This window comes from Triticum aestivum, chromosome 6D, assembly GCF_018294505.1.
Source record: "Triticum aestivum cultivar Chinese Spring chromosome 6D, IWGSC CS RefSeq v2.1, whole genome shotgun sequence".
Classification (NCBI taxonomy): Eukaryota; Viridiplantae; Streptophyta; class Magnoliopsida; order Poales; family Poaceae; genus Triticum; species Triticum aestivum.
Window position 1 is genome coordinate 339,793,264 of NC_057811.1, and position 23,693 is coordinate 339,816,956.

General features: G+C 49.8%; 1 protein-coding gene across 3 annotated transcripts; it reads left to right on the forward strand.

Moving 5' to 3' along the window:
* The first annotated feature begins 21,100 nt into the window (after positions 1–21,100).
* On the forward strand, positions 21,101–23,288 carry LOC123141597 (uncharacterized). 3 transcript variants are annotated; one of them, XM_044560698.1, is made up of 3 exons: positions 21,101–21,450; positions 22,447–22,517; positions 22,914–23,288. In XM_044560698.1, the coding sequence occupies exons 1-3, from the start codon at positions 21,201–21,203 to the stop codon at positions 22,971–22,973; spliced, it is 381 nt and encodes a 126-aa protein (XP_044416633.1). In that variant the 5' UTR covers positions 21,101–21,200; the 3' UTR covers positions 22,974–23,288. The 3 variants fall into 3 exon arrangements, 1 of the variants encoding a protein (XP_044416633.1); XR_006470361.1 differs by having other exon boundaries at positions 21,940–23,288; XR_006470362.1 differs by lacking the exon at positions 22,447–22,517.
* The last annotated feature ends 405 nt before the right edge of the window (positions 23,289–23,693 follow it).

Genomic DNA, 23,693 nt, shown 5'->3' on the forward strand with positions numbered 1-23,693 from the left:
ACAAAGAATAAGGCTCCAAAAAAGCCTTCCAAGAAGAAAACGAACACCACAGAGCTATTTGCTTTGAATGATGACGAGTCGGAGGTAGAACTTGACTCCCTTGGCTCTTTCTTTATACACCTTATTGATGCTTAAAACTCTCAGGATGACGCGGAAGGAAGTCAGGCTGATGTTGAAGAGGTAACTATCCTTTCCTCCAACTCTGAACCTCCGACAAGACAGAAAGTTCGTCAAGCGAGCCGGAAAGTAAGGTTTTCTCACCCTTTAGCTTACTTGGATCCCAACTTTATTTTGAAGAAACAGTAGCATGAAGTTCGCAGCACAACCCGGAATAGTGGAGGTGGAGAACTTTCCTCCGGTTTACCTAACACACCGGCTCCTCACAAACGCCAGAAAGAGGTGCCATCGAACCCAATCTCTTTTTATCCAAAAGCGGGCCTTATACGCCAACCACTTAATTCGTCCGACTCAAATTATCAGGGAACTCCTCACTCTTCATCTGGTGACGCCACTGGGACTCATGTCCCTCTTTTCAAAACCGTACCCGGGTGAGAACTTTAAGCTTGTTTACTTCAACACTTAAATCAATTGAAATACCAATCCCGTCATGTGTTTTTATTTTCAGTGCTATGGCCAAGTCCAGCAAGAAGCCGAAAGTGAATAAACCGGCTGAAGATCCCAAAACTCCTGACCTGGAGAAAAAGACAATATCTGAATCTTTACATCAAACCTCCGAAGCAGCCATTGATGATCCGCCGCCAGAAGAGTACGATGTCACCATGGACTCCAGGAATGTTGATCCAGCTCATGCTAAGCCGCCCAGTCCCGCTCAGCCGGCTCAAGAAACTGAAGATGTAATAGTTATTAGGACGGCTTATACAGCTCCAGGCAACCCCGCCGTCCTTTCCAAATACAGCGCCAAAGAAGAATTCTCCGCTGCTGACAAGGGCAAGTGGAAACTGGATTTGGAGAGTTATGCCCAGTTCAATGCTCATGAAATCCATGCGGGCTATCTGTACCGCCTTCACACCAGCCGCGATTTTGAAGCCAGTCTGGTTAACCTGATGAAGGAGCGCTTTGAGGTAAGCACTAACAAACCTTTTCATAAATATATATCTGTCAGCCGCCAAGTCTACTGAATATGAAGGAATTGAATATGTTGTAGACTTAGATAGCCTCTCTGATCTTGTAGCTATGTCATAGCATTTTGCAATTTCTGAATCAAAACGAGTAGTCCCCAAAGGCCGGCTTAAACTGGAAATTTAAACCGGGAGTTCACTTTGTAGCGCTAAAATCCATATGTAGCCCCCAATGGCCAGCTTAATTAAGCTGGAAGGTTAAGCCGGGACTTCAAATTATAGTGCTAAAATCCGCATAAGTAGCCCCCAAGGGTCGGCTTAAGCTGCATAGCTAAGCCGGGACTTTCCTCCATATTTATGAACAAATCCAAATAGGTAGCCCCCATGAACCGGCTGCAGTCGTAGAAACTTAGCCGGGTCATGAAAGATTTGCCTTCAAAAAGAGCAGTGTACATTAGCCCCCAAGTGCCAAGTAAAATACTTGTATTGTGCTTGGGACTTCAAATAAGATGATTACCATAACCACAAACTATTGCTTAATCTCCTTATCTTGAAGGATGAAATTAAATATGAAAGAATCTCAAGTGGTGGATCTGCGGCAGAACATCCAAACCCAGCAATCTGAAACTTCCAAGGCAAAATCAGAGCTAAAGACCACTTTGGAGGACATTGAGAAGCTGAAGAAGGATTTCAGCGCGGAGAGAACCGGCTGGGGCATTGAAAAGGCGGCTCTGTTAAAAAGAGCGGAAGATGCTGAAGCTGCTCTTAAGCCGGTGACTGATGAGTTATCCGGCTTGAAGCATCAAACCAATAGCATGACAGCCGCCATCTTTGGTGAGTAACATTGTACTTCAATCTTTCCCTACCAATGCATAGCATAGCAAATCAGTAGCCGGCTTATCAATATCTTTGCTTACTGCAGGCTCCAAAATTTCCAATCTTGGCTCAGATATGCACGTGAAGCTGAAAGCTGCCTACACCCTTGTTGAACAGTTATACACAGGCGCGCAACACGCTATAGCTGATGTCTCTTATACCAAACATCCGCCTTCTCTTATCAGAGAAACACTGGACAAGCTGTCAGTTGTACCCCAAAGGGCAGAGGAAATAAAATGGTCAGCCGTCAGAACTGGCGCCATCACTGCCCTGAGCCGGGCCAAAGCATGGCAGGCAGAGCTTGACCCGGAGGAGTTGGCTACTGGCTTTCCAAGCTTAAAAGAAGACGGGTCTCCCTTCACTGCAGAAGACTTCACCAAAATTGTAAGGGAGATTCAACCTTTGGCAAGCAAGCTAGCTGAGGAATCTGAGCTCTCCAAGCATATAGCGGCTTATACCGTCAAAATGAAAAATTGAAAGCGCCTGTTTATCCCGTTATGGATCTTATTCCTCCAACACACGTAAGCACACTTTTGCTCCTGATATTGATCCATCCACGCTCATAGATGATGAATCTGTATTCAAAGCCGTAACTGGTGTGAATTAGACATCACCTGATATCGAGCTAGTGGAGGAAGAGGAAGAACCGGCGCTGGATAAGCCGGAAGCTTCAACCCAGTAAGACCAAGGCAACTGAACCACAAGGTGGCTCTAAGACTGTCTCCCGACTCTTCTTGAAAAAATAGTTAATCATTTGGGATTGGAAAGCCGTGTAATAGGGTAGTAAAAAACAATGATTTGCCATGCCATCGTGCATGTTTATTTGCATAACACTTTGAATCGCCGATCTGATGTTGAAGATCTGCTGCTTATGCTCATCATGTTATCAATCACGCAGATCATATTATCATATTCCCTGCACACAAGAAGATAACATGTGCCCTAGCGGTTTACCCCAGGGCGGGTCATGATGTCCCATATAAAATTCACCGGTGATTGTATAGTCCATAACCAGGGCGGGTTATCAAAACCTCGCATATTCATATAACAAGTAAATAACATACCTGTGAGATTTGTTCATACTGTCGGCTTACAGCGCCATATGCAGTCAGGGTAACAGCCCAAAAACTTAGAGCGCAGAACTCCAAGTGTATAATCAAAGCATACTGGCGACTTATCATCCAACACCAGGCCGGGTTATCAAAACCCAAGATATGCTCAAATATGAGTCATAAGGATTAAGGCCACATGGCCTGAATCAATTTTAAACCATATGTCAATATGGTACAAGAATATGAACCAAAATAATGTTCATAAAAAATAACTAATCAGAAAAAACAAGGCCTTCTGTCGAATCACGGGTTCTGGCAAAACCCTTAAGGTTCGAACACTGGGGTGCACGCGGAGATTTCCTCCCTATCGATCTACGCCCTAGCTCGCTAAGATCTCGCGGACGAACTCGACGAACTCGCAACACAAAGACACAAGATTTATACTGGTTCGGGCCACCGTTGTGGTGTAATACCCTACTCCAGTGTGGTGGTGGTGGATTGCCTCTTGGGCTGATGATGAACAGTACAAGGGGAAGAACAACCTCCTGAGGTTGAGGTGTTCTTGTGCTCTGCGGACTTGTGGGTGTGTAGATCCAGTCCAAGATGAGTTGCCTCCACTATGGTGGCTAGTTCTACTTATATAGGCCCTGGTCCTCTCCGCAAATAATGAGCGGGACGGGAGCCAACAACGGCTGCCAATTTGAAAGGGGACAGCTAGTACAGCTTATCCTGACAAAAGCGGTCTTCGCCTGCAAAAGACTCTGGTGATGACGCCGCCTCGGGCTCCATGGTGACCTCCGTCCTGCCGTCCGTCTGGTCTTGGTCTCGTTGCACTGATATGGAAACATTTCCTTGATGCCTCGGTACTCCGCTCCTGTGCTTGCCTCCTTAGCACCAAAGAGAAAACAAGGACGCTGCGTGTGCTGGTGCCCGCCTGACCTTGATCGTCATGGCTCACGTCATGAGAGCCTCGCGAGGTTTGCCCTACCTTGATTTCTCCGCTCCTCGCGAGGAAGCCTAGTGAGGCCGCTCCTGAGGAGGTCTTGCATCGTCCGCCCCGCGAGGCTTGGCCCCTCGCGAGGGTCTTGAATGTCTCGTTGATGAAGTTGGGATGTACAGGCCTGCAACACAGCCATGTCGTGGGCCGCAGGCAGGAAAGTCTGGGGACCCCCATTCCCAGAACGCCGACAGTAGCCCCCGGGACCAAGGTGTGCTCGGGCTTGGCTTCACGGTGAAGCCAAAGGTCAAGGGAGGAGCGCCGCAGGCCCCAAAAGCCAGCGGCCTTGGTCGACGCTTGGCGGCTGATTGGACGTGGGCGTCCCCGCTTCCCCACGCGGCCTCAACAACTGCTCGACTTGACAAGTCCCTGCGACATGCAAGGAAAACCATCATTACCTGTGATCGTGGGAGGCGGCGGTTGGCCTTCTTCCGCTATAAATGGGGAGGGGGGCAGAGCCCCCGTCACCCATCTCTCCGTGGTTTGCCTGCTTCCTCCGCCTTGCTCCTCTGCTAGCAACGATGGCGCCCATCCGAAGGTTCTCCGCTAAGGAGAAAGGAAAGGCTCCCCGCAATGATCCAGGGCCGCTTTCGCCGAAGAAGAGGCCGGTCCATCGTCGTGACGAAGCGGCGATGCAGGTGGTGACGAGGCCTTGGTGCGAGCGGCCTCCTCTGGGGTATCCGCTACCCTTGTACGCCCGGGCCGGGGGCGCAGGAGGAGGGAGCGACGAGCGGCACCGCTCGCGCCGCGCCCGGGGTAGCCGCGCGATGGCAATGCGTGCCGTTGCTCCTGGAATCCATGCGGCGGATTCCTCGCGCGAGCTTGTGCTATGGGCGCCGATGCCTCCAAGCTCTTGGACCCGCTTCCCGCAGTTCTCCGCTGACGTGATGCCGCCGAAGGGGCTTCTCGAGCTCTGGCTATAGCATGCTGACTGCGACGCTCCGGCGACCGGAGCAGAGGTCGAAGCAGTCCCCTCCGGCAAGATCTTCATGATCTGCGACTGGGGCGAGGTCGAGCAGGTTTGCTGTGCAAAGGGCGCCCTCGCGATCCACTTCGAGTATGACGGCGCCTCCACGCTTTTCTTCAAGGTCTTCGACACGGAGGACCGCCGCCTGGAGTGTTGCCCTAAAGGGGAGCGCCAGGTTGACGCATGCTCCGCCCGTGGCTACTCCAGCAGCAGCAGCCCCGGGGAGTCCAACGGTTCTCCCGAGCTCTACGAGACTCCGGAGACGAGCGACGATAGCTACGTGCCCCTGAGCTCCCACCGCGCCCGGAGCAGGGCTGCGTCGTCCAACCGTTGCCGCCGCTGATTTGGATGGGGTTGGCGCCGGCCTCCCGCGACCTACTGTTGATGATGGCGTCCGCCACGGGAGGGTGTAGGTAGGATTCCTCGAAGTTCGCGTCTTTTGTTCCCTGCGAAGAATCATGGAGTACCCCGTGGGGGTGTGTAAAGGGTCCGTATTCTCTTTTGTGTATATCTTCCTTGTTATGAAAATTTGCAAACGCATGTCCTGTTAAGGCTCGGTCTCCCCTTTCCAACCTCGCGATAGATTGTTGCTCTACGCTGACAGGCCCTGGTCCCCAGGCAGGCTGCAGCCGTCGCTGGTATGCCAGGTCGCATGCTGTGGTCAAGGCCAGGAGGTGATCGGCCCGAGGTCCAGTAAAAGCCCCTGAGGCGCGATGCTCAGGAGGTCCCCTTTAGTGCTCAAGCAGCCATGGTAAGGTAAGAAAGGGGGACGACGTGGCCGCGACAGGTATGCAGCGAGCGTAGCACCTAGGCTCCAACGATTAGTTGGTACGAGCGCGGGACTTATCTTGTTAGCTTGGGGCCGAGTCCTTGTGATGCGCCAGGCTCGTGCGCAACCTTCCGCAGCATAGCTAGGTCGGGCCCATACGAGTCTCCCTTCTCCCATGTTCTCCTTAGTGCTCTACGTCCTCAGGTCCCGGCCCTTGAGTGAGCTCAGCCGCTGCCGGTATGCCAGGTCGCGATGACGTGGTCAAGGCCGGGGGGTGAGGGCTGGAGAGCCAATAAGAGCTCCTGAGTCGCGATGCTCAGGAGCCCCCCTTTTAACGCGCAAGCGGATTGCACGGGAGAAAAGGAAGCTCGCGGTGCCGCCTGCCATCCTCCTCATGAGATCCCTGCGAACCAGCACAAGGAGAAACACGGTTTTGCCGTTATGGTTGCCAGCCTGCCACTGGTTGCTCCACGAGGAAATGAAGGCACTGAGGGCCTGGTGAGGTGACGTGCGCGGAGCGTGCCACGAGTCAGAGCTCGACCGCTCAGGTTTGTCGACGTGGCAGGGACGGACCCATGCGCCAGCGCCGTGCTAGTGTGAGCAGCCCCCGTGGGAGGTGATAATCGAGCAGGTGATAATCACAGGCAGATTAGGCATGGAAAGCAGATCAGCTTGGGTAAATGCAGCAAGATACATGCCACTGGGTCAGGCCCGAGCGGCTTGGGGATGATGCAGCCCGAGGGGTGCCCCCAACAGGGTAAGCTAAAGACATACGCAAAAGTGATACATGCCGCAGGGACGGACCCACGCGGCCTGGGAATGATGCAGCCCAAGGGGCGCTCCCAGCTAAATGAACTTGGAAAATGTCACCTGGTTCTGTTGATGAAGGGTTGTTGGGGCAGCTGAAGGTACGCAGTGAAGGGATTGCTCCTCACGAGCCACCGGGGCCCTGAGCCTCGGGAGGCTCTGGGGGCTCAGGTGGTTCCCTGAGGACCGTCTCCATCTCTGCCAGGATGGCGTGGTGCCTGGCCTCTTGAGATGCCAGGACACACCGCAGGTTGCGCTGATAGGCTGACGACACACTCGGCAAGCCGAAGGGCATGCGAACGTAGCTGTGTGGTGGACCCTCGCAACGGCCCACGCGTGAAGGCCAGAAAAGCTCCTGAGAGGCGGCCCTGTTGAGCCATGGAACGTCGACGCAGACACGCAGCCCGGCATCCTCACCTGGATGAGGAGCTGCGCCTCGTAAGCGGCGGTCGCCGCGCATGGCCCTTGCGTCCTGCAGTTCCTGACTGGTCTTGGTCATGAACTCCTGAATGGTGGGCGCTCCTTGCCCTGTGTCCTCCTGAGGGAAACGTTCCTTGAAGCACGCCTCCAAGTGGTGCCCGAGCGCCTCCCTCGTGATGTTGGCAAGGTCTGAGGCCCTCCAGAAGAGAGCCCCCGAGCCCTGCCCGAGGAGGTTGCTGGGCGCGCCTTCCTATGCGACAGAGGGAGGCACCCCCGGAGCAGGCGCTGATCCTGACGAGGTTCCAGCTGCGACGCCACCCTCCTGAGGTCTGGCACGGTGCAACTACTTCTTCTTCTTGGGGATGGCCTCCGGAGGGCCATCGCTTTGGCTGTCGGGGTCGTTGATTGCTGTAGCTTGAAAGGCACGCTCGAGGGAGCACACCGCGTCTCTTTCTTCGCATGGGACCGAGATGATTTCGCTGCTTCCCGGCATCTTGAGGATGTTGTAGCCGTGGTGGGTCACTGCCATGAACTTGGCCAGGGCTGGATACCCAAGGATGGCGTTGTATGGCAGGCGGATGTGCGGGACGTCAAAGTCGAGGAGCTCGGTGCGGTAGTTCTTGCGTTCTCCAAAGGTGACAGGGAGGCGGACCTGCCCTATCGGTGTGGTGGACCGTCGGTCACTCCTGAGAAAGGCTTGGTAGGCTGAAGCTGGTCATATGGCACCTGGAGGTTGTCAAACGTGTCGACGGACAGGACGTTGAGTCCTGCGCCGCCGTCGATGAGGGTCTTGGTAACTTGCACGTTGATGATGACTGGTGAACAAAGCATTGGCAGGGCGCCGGCGGTAGCTACGCACTTGAGCTGATCTGCCGAGTTGAAGGTGATGGCGCATTGGGACCACCTGAGCGGGCGCGTGGCCTCCAGCTTGGGGAGGACTGCATTCACTTCATGAGCAAACTGTTTGAAGATACGCTGCGAGGCTGGGGCCTGAGCTCCGCCCAAGATGCAGGCGATAGCGCGCGGCTCCTTGAAGCCCCCAGCCCCCTCCTCTTGATGGTGGTCGTCGTTCCTTCTAGGCGGTGGCGGCAGCGGGGGAAGACCGACGTTGCCCTGAGGTCGATCCTCGCGAGGCTGGTCCCTCCGGGCGCCCTCGCGAGGATGATCCTGCCAGTGGTCCTCACGAGGCCTGTCGCGCCACTCCTGGCGCAGGCCACGGTCGTCCCAGCGCCCACCACCACGTCCTCCTCCTCGGCCGTAGCCCTGGTAGCTGCGCTCGGGGCGTCGACCGAAGCGTCCTTCTCGAATGGCTCTGAGCTCTTGACAGTCGCTGGCGTTGTGGGTGTTCAGGTTGTGGAAGGCGCGGAATGGCCGACTACTCTTGGACGACTTGGGCTGATCTCTGCCTCGCTTGGTGTCCGGCTCCGCTGCAAGCACAACTGCTTACTTGCGCTTCACGTCCTTTGCCTTGGCCTTCTTCTCCTCCGGGCCTGCAGCTGGCAGCTCGAGGAGGGAGAGGCGCCCTTCCTCAGCTCTTGCGCACTTGGTCGCCAGGTTAAACAGCTCCTGAGATGTGCACAGCTCCTCGTGGATAGCGAGCTATTCCTTCATCTTGATGTCGCGGACGCCATCAGAGAACACGGAGATGATGGCCTCATCCGTCACCTTAGGGATCTTGAGGCGAGTGTTGTTGAAGCGCTGGATGTACTTTTGGAGGGTCTCTCCTGGTTGCTGCTTGATGCGGCGCAGGTCACCCGCGGCCAGCGGGCGGTCGCAAGTGCCCTGGAAGTTGGTGATGAAGCGGTCGCACATCTCGTCCCAGGAGGAGATTGAGCCTAGAGGCAGGTTCAGGAGCCACGAACGGGCGCCATCTTTGAGTGCCATAGGGAACCAGTTCTCCCTGACTTTCTCGTCGCCGTTGGCCGCCTCGATGCTCAGCTCGTAGAGCTGCAGGAACTCCACGGGGTCGAGGCGATTTGGTTTGAACTTGCCCGGTCAGGCGACGCTACGCAGCTTGGGGGTGAAGGTTCGGAGGCGGAGCTTGGTCCTGGCGCCCACGCGCCGCCACGGCAAGTGGCGCGGGGGCCTGCCGCGGCAGACGATCCTAGCGCGGCAGGGCGAGGAGTGGCGGAGCGTTCTCTTGCGGTCGAGGAACTTCTTGGCAGCTTCCTTCTTCACGCGCGGGCGCCAGACGCGGCGGATCGCGTCGCGGAGCCGCACGCCTTGGCGCCAAGGCGCCATCTTGGGGCAGAGCTGGTGGAGGCGCTCCGTGAGCTGCATCGCCTAAAGCTGGCGGTGGGCCCGGCGGAGAGAGGGACAACACAGCGGAGCCTCCTGCGGCGCAGACAAGCTTGGTGAGGCGGTCGAGCCAGTCCTCGTAGAGGTCGTCGACCGGGCGGTAGCGCAGGAGCTCGTGCGCCATGAGGAGCGCGGCCCGTGCGTCCATGGGAGCGCGACGAGCGTGGGACGACGAACCAGCAGGAGTCAGCGATGGAGTGGCGGTGCGGCCGTCCTGCCGCACCAAGGGGTGCAGCGAGGACGCTTGCTGCTCGTTCTCTGCCGGGCCGGTGGCGGCGTTGGCGGCAGGAGACAGAGAACGACAAGGTGGCCCACCGACGGGAGTCGTCCGAGCGACGCGGGTGGCCAGGGCGGCCCGACGCTCGGCACGAGCACGGCGAGCGTCCGCCATGGAGACGATGGAGCAACTGGACGCGAACGACGGAAGGGAATCTCCGGTGCACCCCTACCTGACGCACCAAATGTCGGATCACGGGTTCCGGAAAAACCCTTAAGGTTCGAACACTGGGGTGTGCGCGGAGATTTCCTCCCTATCGATCTACGCCCTAGCTCGCTAAGATCTCGCGGACAAACTCGACGAACTCGCAACAGAAAGACACAAGATTTATACTGGTTCGGGCCACCGTTGTGGTTTAATACCCTACTCCAGTGTGGTGGTGGTGGATTGCCTCTTGGGCTGATGATGAACAGTACAAGGGGAAGAACAGCCTCCTGAGGTTGAGGTGTTCTTGTGCTCTGCAGACTTGTGGGTGTGTAGATCCAGTCCAAGATGAGTTGCCTCCACTATGATGGCTAGTTCTACTTATATAGGCCCTGGTCCTCTCCCCAAATATTGAGCGGGAAGGGAGCCAACAACGGCGGCCAATTTGAAAGGGGACAGCTAGTACAACTTATCCTGACAAAAGCGGTCTTCGTCTGCAAAAGACTCTGGTGATGACGCCGCCTCGGGCTCCATGGTGACCTCCGTCCTGCCGTCCAGCTGGTCTTGGTCTCGTTGCACTGATATGGAAACCTTTCCATGATGCCTCGGTACTCCGCGCCTGTGCTTGCCTCCTTAGCACCAAAGAGGAAACAAGGACGCTGCGCGTGCTGGCGCCCGCCTGACCTTGATCGTCATGGCTCACGTCACGAGAGCCTCGCGAGGTTTGCCCTGCCTTGATTTCTCCGCTCCTCACGAGGCAGCCTGGTGAGGCCGCTCCTGAGGAGGTCTTGCGTCGTCCGCCTCGCAAGGCTTGGCACCTCGCGAGGGTCTTGAATGTCTCGTTGATGAAGTTGGGCCGTACAGGCCTGCAGCACAGCCACGCCGTGGGCCACAGGCAGGCAAGTCTGGGGACCCCCCGTTCCTAGAACGCCGACACCTTCATAGGCCTCCAAGCCTCAATATGAAGTGCTGTTCAAGGGCCGCCCAGCCACGGAGTTAATCCTTTATTCGAACTTGTAAGCCGGGCCTCACATGACCAATCGCCGTTTTAACTTTGACAAGTTCAGGGTCTTTATAAGATTGACTGTCAAAAGTACAGCGGGCCATTCCAGGATTACCTGGGCGGAGTGGCAGACATACAAAGGTAGGATAACCCGGATTTTTGGTGAATACACCTGGCATCCAAGCCGATCAAAAGGGAAATATAGCTATGTTCATTGAACAGGAAGCCACCAAGTGACCTATAATAAACCATCAAGGTAGGTTACCTATGTTTGAACTGCACATTGTAGCAAGTTCTCTTTGGCAACCTTTTAACTTAGGTAGAAAAAACCCCAAGTCGTCTGCAATAAGGCGTATAAGCCGGTTAAAGGGTAGTCATAGCTATGCTCAGTGAGCAGAAAGCCCCCATGTTATTTGTAACAAGGCGTGCAAGCCGGATCAAGAGGGTAGTCACAGCTATGCTTAATGAGCAAGAAGCCCCCAAGTGATCTGATGAAGTGACAATAAAGACTCGGATACTCAGAAATGAAATGATAGAGGCCCTGAATTATCAGGGATGCTGGCTTTATTATACTGATCATAATATATACATTGGTAATTAAAAGTATGTACATCACAAGAGCCGGTGGCTCAGGTGTAATAAGGCCGAAGATGAGCAATGTTCCACGGCCGGCGGGTCTCCTCCTCTGACGTGCGTCAGTCCTTGTGGTCTCGAACATCAATGGGGTAGTACGACCCGTTGTTCAAATTTTTGCTGACCACAAAAGGCCCTTCCCAAGTTGGGGATAATTTGTGCATATCAGTTTAATCCTGGATGAGCCGGAGCACCAAGTCACCTTCTTGAAAGGTCCGGGTTTTAACCCGGCGGCTATGATAACGACGCAAATCTTGCTGGTAAATCGCTGAACGTGCCGCCACAAGATCACGCTCCTCATCAAGAAGGTCAAGATCATCCTGACGTGCTTTTTCATTATCAGCTTTAACGTAAGCCGCCACACGGTGCGAGTCGTGACGGATGTCACTAGGAAGAACCGCCTCTGCTCCATAAATCATGAAGAAAGGCGTATAACCCGTGGTTCTGTTGGGGGTAGTATTGATACTCCAAAGCACTAAGGGCAACCCCTCAACCCAGCAACTCGGCGTCCTCTGCAAAGGGACCATAAGCCGGGGTTTTATGCCTCTCAAGATTTCTTGATTGGCTCTTTCAGCTTGACCATTGGACTGGGGGTGAGCCACTTATGAGATATCAAGACGAATATGTTCTCGTCGACAGAATTCTTTCATAGTACCCTTGGACAGATTAGTGCCATTATCAGTTATGATGCTGTGAGGGTAGCCAAAATGGAAAATCACCTTTTTGATGAATTGAACCGTCGTTGCCGCGTCACACTTGCTGACCGGCTCTGCCTCAACCCACTTCGTAAACTTGTCAACCGCCACCAAGAGGTGAGTCTTTTTGTCCTTGGATCTTTTAAAAGGTCCAACCATATCCAGCCCCCAGACTGCAAACGGCCAAGTAATTCCCTATGGATCAGTCAAAGAAAGGCTTCTTGCCTTGTTACAAGGTGTGAAGTTGAGTCAGACTCAATGCCCGACCACTGCAGAAGATAGAGAGAGAATGAAAGTCATTCCCTATGCCTCAGCCATAGGTTCCATCATGTATGCAATGTTGTGTACCAGACCTGATGTGTGCTTTGCTATTAGTTTAGCAGGGAGGTACCAAAGTAATCTAGGAGTGGATCACTGGACAGCGGTCAAGAACATCCTGAAATACCTGAAAAGGACTAAGGATATGTTTCTCATTTATGGAGGTGACAAAGAGCTCGTCGTAAACGGTTACGTCGATGCAAGCTTTGACACTGATCCGGATGACTCTAAGTCACAAACCGGATACATATTTATTTTGAATGGTGGAGCTCTCAGTTGGTGTAGTTCCAAATAGAGCGTCGTGGCGGGATCTACGTGTGAAGCGGAGTACATAGCTACTTCGGAAGCAGCAAATGAAGGAGTCTGGATGAAGGAGTTCATATTCGATCTAGGTGTAATACCCAGTGCATCGGGTCCAATGAAAATCTTTTGTGACAATACTGGAGCAATTGCCTTGGCGAAGGAATCGAGATTTCACAAAAGAACCAAACACATCAAGAGATGCTTCAATTCCACTCGCGATCAAGTCAAGGAGGGAGACATAGAGATTTGCAAGATACATACGGATCTGAATGTTGCAGACCCGTTGACTAAGCCTCTCTCACGAGCAAAACATGATCAGCACCAAGACTCCATGGGTGTTAGAATAATTACTATGTGATCTAGATTATTGACTCTAGTGCAAGTGAGAGACTGAAGGAAATATGCCCTAGAGGCAATAATAAAGTTGTTATTTATATTTCCTTATATCATGATAAATGTTTATTATCCATGCTAGAATTGTATTAACCGGAAACTTAGTACATGTGTGAATACATAGACAAACAGAGTGTCCCTAGTATGCCTCTACTTGACTAGCTCGTTAATCAAAGATGGTTAAGTTTCCTAACCATAGACATGTGTTGTCATTTGATGAACGGGATCACATCATTAGAGAATCATGTGATGGACACGACCCATCCGTTAGCTTAGCATTAATGATCGTTTAGTTTTATTGCTATTGCTTTCTTCACGACTTATACATGTTCCTCTAACTATGAGATTATGCAACTCCCGAATACCGGAGGAACACTTAGTGTGCTATCAAACGTCACAACGTAACTGGGTGATTATAAAGATGCTCTACAGGTGTCTCCGATGGTGTTTGTTGAGTTGGCATAGATCGAGATTAGGATTTGTCACTCTGTGTATCGGAGAGGTATCTTTGGGCCCTCTCGGTAATGCTCATCACTATAAGTCTTTCAAGCAATGTGACTAATGAGTTAGTTGCGGGATGATGCATTACGGAATGAGTAAAGAGACTTGCCGGTAACGAGATTGAACCAGGTATGATGATACCGACGATCGAATCTTGGGCAAGTAACATACCGATAACAAAGGGAACAACGTATGTTGTTATGCGGTTTGACCGATAAAGATCTTCGTACAATATGTAGGAGCCAATATGAGCATATAGGTTCCGCTATTGGTTATTGACCGGAGATGTGTCTCGGTCATGTCTACATAGTTATCGAACCCGTAGGGTCCACACGCTTAACGTTCAATGACGATTTGTATTATGAGTTATGTGATTTGATGACCGAAGTTTGTTCGGAGTCCCGGATGAGATCACGGACATGACGAGGAGTCTCAAAATGGTTGAGACATAAAGATTGATATATTGGACGATGTTATTCGGACACCGGATGAGTTCCGGGAGGTACCGGATATATATCGGAGTGCCGGAGGGTTATCGGAACCCCCCGGGGGAACTAATGGGCCTTCATGGGCCTTAGTGGGGAGAGAGAAGGGCCACAAGGGGCTGACCTTTCCTTCCTTCCCCCTCTCCCTTCCTTCCCCCTTCCTCCAGGTGGAATCCTACTAGGACTTGGAGTCCTAGTAGGACTCCTCTCTCCTGGCGGGCCCTACAAGGGCCGGCCGGCCTCCCCTCCCCTCCTTTATATACAAGGGCAGGGGGCACCCTAAAACACACAAGATCAATTGTCTTAGCCGTGTGCGGTGCCCCCCTCCACAGTTACACACCTCGGTCATATCGTCGTAGTGCTTAGGCGAAGCCCTGCGCCGGTAACTTCATCATCATCATCGCCACGCTATCGTGCTGACGGACTCTCCTTCGTCCTCAAGTGGATCAAGAGATCGAGGGACGTCATCAAGCTAAACGTGTGCTAAACGTGGAGGTGCCATACGTTCGGTGCTTGGATCGGTTGGATCGCGAAGACGTTCGACTACGTCAACCGCGTTACTAAACGCTTCCGCTTTCGGTCTACGAGGGTACGTGGACACACTCTCCCCGCTCGTTGTTATGCATCTCCTAGATAGATCTTGCGTGATCGTAGGTAAAAAATTTGAAATACTGCGTTCCCCAACAGTGGCATCCGAGCTAGGTCTATGCGTAGATGTTATATGCATGAGTAGAACACAAAGATTTGTGGGCGATAATAGTCATACTGCTTACCAGCAATGTCTTACTTTGATTCGGCGGTATTGTTGGATGAAGCACCCCAGACCGACATTACATGACCGCGTTCATGATACTGGTTCTACCGACGTGCTTCGCACACAGATGGCCAGTGGGTGTCTGTTTCTCCAACTTTAGTTGAATCGAGGTTGACTATGCCCGGTCCTTGTTGAAGGTTAAAACAGCACACTTGACAAAAAATCATTGTGGTTTTGATGCGTAGGTAAGAATGGTTCTTGCTGGAAGCCCATAGCAGCCACGTAAAACTTGCAACAACAAAGTAGAGGACGTCTAACTTGTTTTTGCAGGGCTTGTTGTGATGTGATATGGTCAAGACGTGATGAGATATAAATTCTTGTATGAGATGATCATGTTTTGTAGAAGTTATCGGCAACTGGCAGGAGCCTTATGGTTGTCGCTTTATTGTATGAAATGCAATCTCCATGTAATTGCTTTACTTTATGACTAAGCGGTAGCGATAGTCGTGAAGCAATAGTTGGCGAGACGACAACGATGCTACGATGGAGATCAAGGTGTCAAGCTGGTGGCGGTGGTGATCATGACGGTGCTTTGGAGATGTAGATCAAAGGCAAAAGATGATGATGGCCATATCATATCACTTATTTTGATTGCATGTGATGTTTATCTTTTATGCATCTTATTTTGCTTAGTACGGCGGTAGCATTATAAGGTGATCTCTCACTAAATTTCAAGGTATAAGTGTTCTCCCTGAGTATGCACTGTTGCTACAGTTCGTCGTGTTGAGACACCACGTGATGATCGGGTGTGATAAGCTCTACGTTCACATACAACGGGTGCAAGCCAGTTTTGCACACGCATAATACTCGGGTTAACTTGACGAGCCTAGCATATGCAGATATGGCCTCGTAACACTGAGACCGAAAGGTCGAGCGTGAATCATATAGTAGATATGATCAACATAGTGATGTTCACCATTGAAAGCTACTCCGTCTCACGTGATGATCGGACATGGTTTAGTTGATATGGATCATGTGATCATTTAGATGACTAGAGGGATGTCTATCTAAGTGGGAGTTCTTAATGAATATGGTTAACTGGACTTTAATTTATCATGAACTTAGTACCTGATAGTATTTTGCATGTCTATGTTGTTGTAGATCAATGGCCCGCGCTACCGTTCCTTTGAATTTTAATGCGTTCCTAGAGAAAGCTAAGTTGAAAGATGATGGTGGCAACTACACGGACTGGGTCCGTAACTTGAGGATTATCCTCATTCACTGGTACGCGCCGGTGCTAAACAAACGGTTTTTAGCCCCTTTCCGCGACGGCATCTGGAACCGTCGCCAAGTGAGTGTGGGTGATAGGGGGTCCTTCCCACACGACCCATAAACTGTCGGGGATATGCCCTCCTGGCACACACACTCGGCAAAATGAGGTCGTGTGCGACTGGCGAGCGCTCAAATACGGAAATACGTACAGTAGAGCTAAAAATACAATTATACGGCGAAATTGTTTCCGGTCACAAGTATATCCCACACAGCCAGTCCCCGCTAAACGTTTCCGTTTGTATGTACATCCCACACAGTCGCTCCAAGGAAAACGTTTCCGTTCACAAGTACATCACACACAATTTTTCCCATTAAATCGTTTGTGATAGCGTTGCCATTGCACACGATATTAATAATTTTATTGTTTGCGTTATTGAATGCATCACGCACGGTGCGCAAAAGAAACTGTGTGGCAAAGTCTGTCTATCACACACACTTTTTATGTGGTAAACGTTTGTGCAAGGTGGCCTAACGCAAACAGTTTTCAAGAGAAAGTCGTGTGTGCAGTGGAGATTGATCGCACACGTAGTGGATCCCAGAAACGTTTCTGATCTGCACGTATATCACAGAGGTTTCGCTTTCGCAAACCATGTGCAGTGTAATCCCTAATTAATCCATAGTTAATCCCTAATTAATCCAATTAATCCCTAATTTAAAAATCACATGTTTTGAATTTGAAAGTAGGCAATCACTTATTTCATATCCAACCATGTTTATTACAAATATAGGTTCAACCATGAATCCATAATTCGATGCACAGGTACATATACTGAAGAACTACAGAAGCACCAAGTAAAGAATGATGAACCACAGTTGTACTAAAGACTGTAAAGAGGGAGGCGAAAGACATTCTGGTTGCTGGAGAAGGTGAAGCGGAATGCCCATATTGTGCCCTCCTCCATGCGTAATGCGCGCACGACTCTAGGCCAACCCCTTGTGATGGCTGCCCATCCATCCTTCACTGTCTTCATTACGACTTCTCGATGCTCATTGTAGTCTAGATGAAATACTTTAACCTTCATTGTGTGTCCACCAATCATGTAGTTTGCGAGGTAATCTTGAGTGAACTGCTTCGGGAACCACTGGGAACAAAAAAGATTCAGACATTGTTGTCTAACAACTCATTATGGGTAGTACAAAGAGAAGGCTGCAGAGTTTGTAGTTACCATCCTACAGCTCACTGTTGTGTTGGATAGAGCATAAACAAATAATTTGCTTGCCACCATTCGTATCTTTTTGCTAATAATCCTTATCGGTTTCCTCACTTGATGCTTGTTCATCAATATCTCATTGCCCCATACGCAAAAAGGGTCGATGCGTGGATCCTTGCCAAGGGCATATGTACCTACAAGCAACAAGTCAATATTAGAAGCTAACTAGTGTCTAGGCCTGGATCTATATGCACTACATTACGGAACGACAGGGGGAGTACAAGCCGAGGGATGAAGCTAACCTCGGCGGAAAATGGTGGCCACTCCTGTTGTTGTCCTACATAAGTAGTGGAAAGGCATGATAAGTACAGCAATCTTAACATCAAACAAATATAGCAAAGGTAAACAACATCATCTCCAAATGATAGCTTGAATGTGTTGGTTTCAGCATGCTGTTAAAGCAGATATAAAATGGAAGGCAATGTTACCGACAGCAGGCTTAACAGCCATCAAATATTGCGATTCAAACTGGTATTGTAGAAAATGAATAGAACATAGGTAATGCTTAAACATCACATTAGATAAATGTGTAAAACTGAAATAAAGGGCATGTGTTAACTACACCAGGTATAACTAGAACCAAATATAGCCGTTCAAACTCGTATTGATGTAGTCGAGCGGCACAGTTCTGACTTGCACATAATGAACAACACATTGTGAATGACTGAAATAAACAAGGCATAAATGAATAGTATAACAACCAAATATAGCCATTGAAAACTAGACAGAGTCTCACTTCAACCAACCTAAGAAGCAAATACAGATAAACATGGCATATGCTTGAAAACTGGACAAGTGCTCACTGCAACCAACCTAACAAGCAGATAAAGATAAACAAGGCATCTGCTTGATAACTGGACAAATGCTAAAAAAGCAACCTAACAACCAAATACAGATAAACAAGACATCTGCTTGGTAACTGGACAAATGCTAAAAAAAGCCACCTAACAACCAAACACAGATAAACAAGGCATCTGCTTGATAACTGGACAAATACTCACTGCAACCAAACTAAGAACCAAATACCGATAAACAAGGCATCTGCTCGATAACTGAAAAAAATGCTCACTCCAACCAACCTAACAACCAAATACAGATAAACAAGGCATCTACTCACTATAAACAACCAAATATAGCCATTCGTGAAACTAAAGTGGACAATTCATACTTAAACATCACATAGACCTATTGAACAATACATTTTTTCATAACTGAAATAATTAAACACCGCACAGTTAAAGCACCGCACGACAAATGCTACTACAACAACGGGTACAGGTTGGCAAGCTAGAAAAGGTAAGATTTGCTGATAGAATGTTGCCTCACATTTCATGGATGGGATCCTTCCAGTTGGAAGAGCACAGACCCATGGTGCGCTCTCTGATGTCACAGATGGGTTGTTTCACCTTGGAAGAACCTTCGTGGGTGCCCTCCTCGTGGTCGTGGTCGATGAGATCTGACTTAGTAATTGAGGATCCCAAGCCGCCGCCGTAGAACGTGTCCTTCAGAAATGACAAAATGGGCTCGATGGCGTATAAAGCTCGCAAATCCTTGACCGCTTGGTGGAGGAGATCAGCTGCAGGGCTGTCGAAGAGATCGACGGCGGTTGAACCAGAGGGATTGGGGATGGACCACTTAACCTGTGACATGGCCTGTGTGAAGCCGTCAGTGTGGACGAGCTTGATGTCGTAGCCAGCTTTCTTGAGATACAGCAATACGCTAGCCCGCTGACATGAAGCCTTTGGCATGGCAACGTAGTCAACGTCTTCGCCGACTTCCGCGGTGACGTGTTGCTCCGGGATTGACAGGTCGGGGCGAACAGTGGCCACCTCGCCAACGCCCGCCAGAGAGGCTATGATAAACCTCTTCTTGGCCGAACACTCGTCGGGCTCCCCGGGATACATGGTCGAGCTTAGACTGCGACATTCTAGAGCAGGGGATGTGGATCTGGTGGGGAGGGACACCACAGGTCTCATCTAAAAACTCAGGGGAGTGGGGCGGCGGTATGGGAATCGCTGGGTAACCTGAACTTTATTATCTAAGCTAGGAGGAACAGGTAGACCGGCGGCGGCCGCGAGCTAGGGTTCGAGGGGTGGAGGGGGCGGGTGGGGACTATGGCGGGGGGGGGGGGGTGGTGTTTGAGGATACGCCGCGGCTACTGAAATTTTTAGTAATGGTGGGTGGATATGGTGGTGGACGAGGGAGGGCGACAGTTCAAATGCCTCGGCTACTGCCATTTTACTATTAGGTCGGTGCTGGAGGAGTATGGGAGACGGTTGAAGTACGACGGCTACTAAAATTTGGATAAAGGAATTGATGCGGGGCGGGAGTGCCCAAGATCACGCACGATCCAATAACAATATGCGTGTATGATAATAAGGAAAAGTGGCGACGCTCAAGGCGGGTAGTTTGTTTTTTATATTTCTAGCTAGCTGGTCTATCGCACACGGTTCGTCCTAATTTCCAAATAAACTTACCCGCCTTTAGCTTGCACAGGTGGTGGTTTTACAACGCACTTGCATCGCACACGGTTAAGGCAGTACCTCCACCCTTTGCTCGCGCTTGCGCGGTCATGGTGATTTCAGCGCACTTGCATCGCACACGGTTGAGCCAGTACCTCCACCGTTTGCTCGCGCTTGCGCGGTCGTGGTGATTTCAGCGCACTTGCATCGCACACGGTTGAGCCAGTACCTCCACCTTAATTTGCTCGTGCTTGCACGGTCGTGGTGATTTCAGCACACTTGCATCGCACACGGTTGAGCCAGTACCTCCACCTTAATTTGCTCGCGCTTTGCGCGGTCGTGGTGATTTCAGCGCACTTGCATCGCACACAGTTGAGCCAGTACTCCACCTTAATTTGCTCGCACTTGCGCGGTCGTGGTGATTTCAGCGCACTTGCATCGCACACGGTTGAGCCAGTACCGCGACCTTAATTTGCTCGCTCTTGCACGGTCGTGGTGATTCAAATCGCACTTGTATCACACACGGTTAAGATATTATACCCCGTGTCTGTTGAGGGTCATCAGAGTCTTTGCAGCAAAAAATAACGTTAGAGAGGGTCAAAAGACAGCCACACCAGCATGTGGCCCAAATATATATGAGTGAAAAGGGTGGTCTGTGATGTTCAAAATTCCAATGCACAACTTTGACCCCGCTGGCCCACGGTTGGGCGCGTCGTTGAAGATCGATGAGAGGGGCCAGAAGTCAAGAACCACCTGGAAGTGGCCAAATATATGTACGAATACTGGGGATGTTTAAAACTTTAAATACACAATGCATAACTTTGGTGGCACCTGCCTCGCAAACCCGAAAGCACCCTAACAACCACCTAGCTAAGATATATATAATGACATAATGTCGTACCTAGCTAGGATGCTTGGCCCACCACCTCCCACTTCGTGTCAGCGGGGCGGATGCACGTAATGATCGATACTTTGGTCATACATGCATGTCGCCATGACCTACCATAGGACGGACCAATGAATCTTTCGTTTGTTCAAATGACAGTTGTTGTTGTCGATAAACCGTTTGGGCCAATAGATTGAACCATCATAAAAATCGCACGAGAGGACCACAAAACCAGCACCTCTTGCATGCGGCCCAAAATGATGTACGTTGGGAAGGTGTGGGAGGGACTACAATAGAATCTGCGCTTTTGATAAAAAATAGAAAAAATAGATCGACCATCAGATGCGAGATTGATGGCCCAGATAAGAATGGAGCAGTTTGTGCGCATAATTTGTAAAAAGGTCCCTCGCCGCAAGCTAATTTGGCCCCGCTGTCCTCGTCGTTCAAGTCCAAATGACCTACGCAGCGGCAGCACACAATATCCCCCCCAACAGTGGCGGCGGCGGCGGCCCAGATCCCTCCCCTAAGCTGGGCGAGTATGCATGGTGGAGTTACCATCTCTCCGATGGCTCTAGATCGTTGTATCGCTGGAGACGCTGTTCGAGGCAGATCAGATCGGAGTTCGTCTGATCTGAATCTCCGGCAGCGGTCAGTTGTTCGCCTCCTCTCTCTCTCTCAGGCTCCAGGTCAGCTCGTGTGCTCCTCCCACCTCGGCGGCGGCAAGCCGGTTGCCAGCTCCTTCCCGACCGGTGATGCGACGCCGTGCGAACCTACAAATCTTCAACATGGTGATTCATTTTCCCGTTAAATACTCCGAATTTTACTTTCAAGTAAATTTATTCATCTCTATAGTTATATTTTCCTTTACTTGTTCATATCAAATCTGCTCTTGTGTAAACGATACATTTTAGTAAGTTCGATTTGAAGGTGTGTTTCTACTGTCCTTGGTGGTTTGGTACTCTAATTTGCAACTTTTGTTTCATTGATAAGTACTTTGGAGAACCAAGCTGGGAGGTTGAGGATGAGTGGAAAATCTTAGGGCCTTGAAGTTTAGGACAATCACTAAAAAGATTAGTTTGTGTAGTACGGATACATGGTCAATAGCTTGACAAGCTGTAAAGAAAGTAATTCATTTTACTAGGCAAACAAATTGAAATGGCCCCGTTTGTCAGCATATCGAAATTTTGATTCATGTTACTTCGGTTTTTTCCACTAATAGAATGTTCTTATCTTTAAGATGAAAACTATGAAGCTCTCTTTAAATCTTTGATATGTAGATCGGGTAGGTACTACTTTGGTATATGCATATACAGAAGCCACCTCAGATTACGAGGAAAACAACATCACTAGCAATGTTGCAAAGGGAGGTACCATGAAACAACCACGAAGCTTTTTACTTGTCCCAAGCACCTTTGGATGTGCAACCACAGCAACAGGATCGGTGACATTAAGCAGGCCAGCAAGCAAGAATAGTATTCCCAGTTCCAACAATAGCCACGACAAATGCACTGGCTATCAAAGTATTAAAGCCGATAATATACATCCATTTTAATTGTAATCTGAGGCACCTTGAGTGCAGTGCCAAGTAAAAATGTCGGCATTAGCACACCAGGACCAGCACTATCAGGACAGAATATTGGTGTATGGAAGTAAAGAATACGCTGATGTACCTATGATTCTGATAATCCCTTGTCTGATGTTTTTTGCAAAAAAAAAATTGTTTGCAGCACAATCGATCTATAGTTCTGAAAATCAAGATTTCAGCGATTCTACCTTATTTGCAGAGATTAATTCCCCAATGCTTCTCATTGATGATTCCAGTACACCGAAAAAGAAACAATCGTTCTCTCAAGTGGTACACACACTTTCGAATATTATGCAATATAAGTTCTTACTTTTTTCCTTGTTAAAGTCCATGATTCAGTCATGTTTGATAGCACAGTATACATCCTTATCATGTGTCATGTTATTGCAAGCCATATATAGGTGCCGAACTAGTACGAGATAAAGTAAACAACCGAGAGATTTCCATGTCCATGGTTAAAACTATAAGGTCCCTGTTGTTTTCTATAGCTGGTCACAGCCTGTAAATACTCGCTAGATAGGCATTACATGTGGTGAATACCGAATAGTAATTGAATTTAGGTTGGTTGAAAGTATATTTTTTGGTTGTGATAGAAAATGAGATCTCATAAGTGCATAGCATGTATTTTTTACTAAATAATTTTTACTGCTAACCATTCTGGCCCAGCAAAGAGAAAAGATTGGTTATGGAGAGAGAGTTGCAGTGGCCGTGGTTGGGTGGGTGTGATCGTTGGTATAACGAAACAAAGATCACCTGCAGTGCACCATTGTAAGTAGCAAATCGTACCCATGGTTGGTGCAACGGCGTGGAGCAGGCTGCAGGGTCGGGTGGTGCTGTGACGTGCGCATCACAACAGAAGAAGCTTGATGAGCAAAAAGTACTAGAACTGGAGGCAAAGGCTGGAGGCAAGCTAGCAAAGTTGATGCAATTTTTTTAATGGCAATGCTTCTTGAGCTATGATTAGTTTAGTCATTCATACTTAGTCTTACCCATGATGTACCCAAAATTATCCTCTCAAGAAATGTAATATGTATGTCTGTCTCTTTTGGCGTGTCCTGTCTGGGGTCGTGTAGTTCAGAATGTATGTTTGCTTGAAGTGGATGTATTAAGGACCATATACTCAAATATTTGTGGTGAGGTTCACGTACTCCATAGTGACTAACATGTTTGGACTTCTTCTAAAAAAACATGTTTGGATTTCTTGTGTGATTTGTGATGTAGCACAAGCTGCTAGCAAAATCAAATATACTGCAGATTTCATGCGATAGATTTTATATAAAACTAAGGGAGGAGGCATCAATGAGGTGAAGATTTGAAAATAATTATTTTTACTAAGGACAGAATGATTTGATATGAGAAACTTGAGGTGGTTACTGCTAAACTCCTGTTTTATATCTAAGTGGTTGTAGGGGGGTTTTCATAAAAAGTACTGTAAGTGGTCTGGGT

Bases quoted from the DNA above. Each gene is read 5' to 3' on its own strand.
- LOC123141597 (XM_044560698.1), top strand. From the start codon at position 21,201: ATGCATGGTGGAGTTACCATCTCTCCGATGGCTCTAGATCGTTGTATC. The intron at 21,451-22,446 runs GTGATTCATTTT...CCTTATTTGCAG, and splicing joins ACCTACAAATCTTCAACATG to AGATTAATTCCCCAATGCTT. The intron at 22,518-22,913 runs GTACACACACTT...ATTCTGGCCCAG, and splicing joins AACAATCGTTCTCTCAAGTG to CAAAGAGAAAAGATTGGTTA.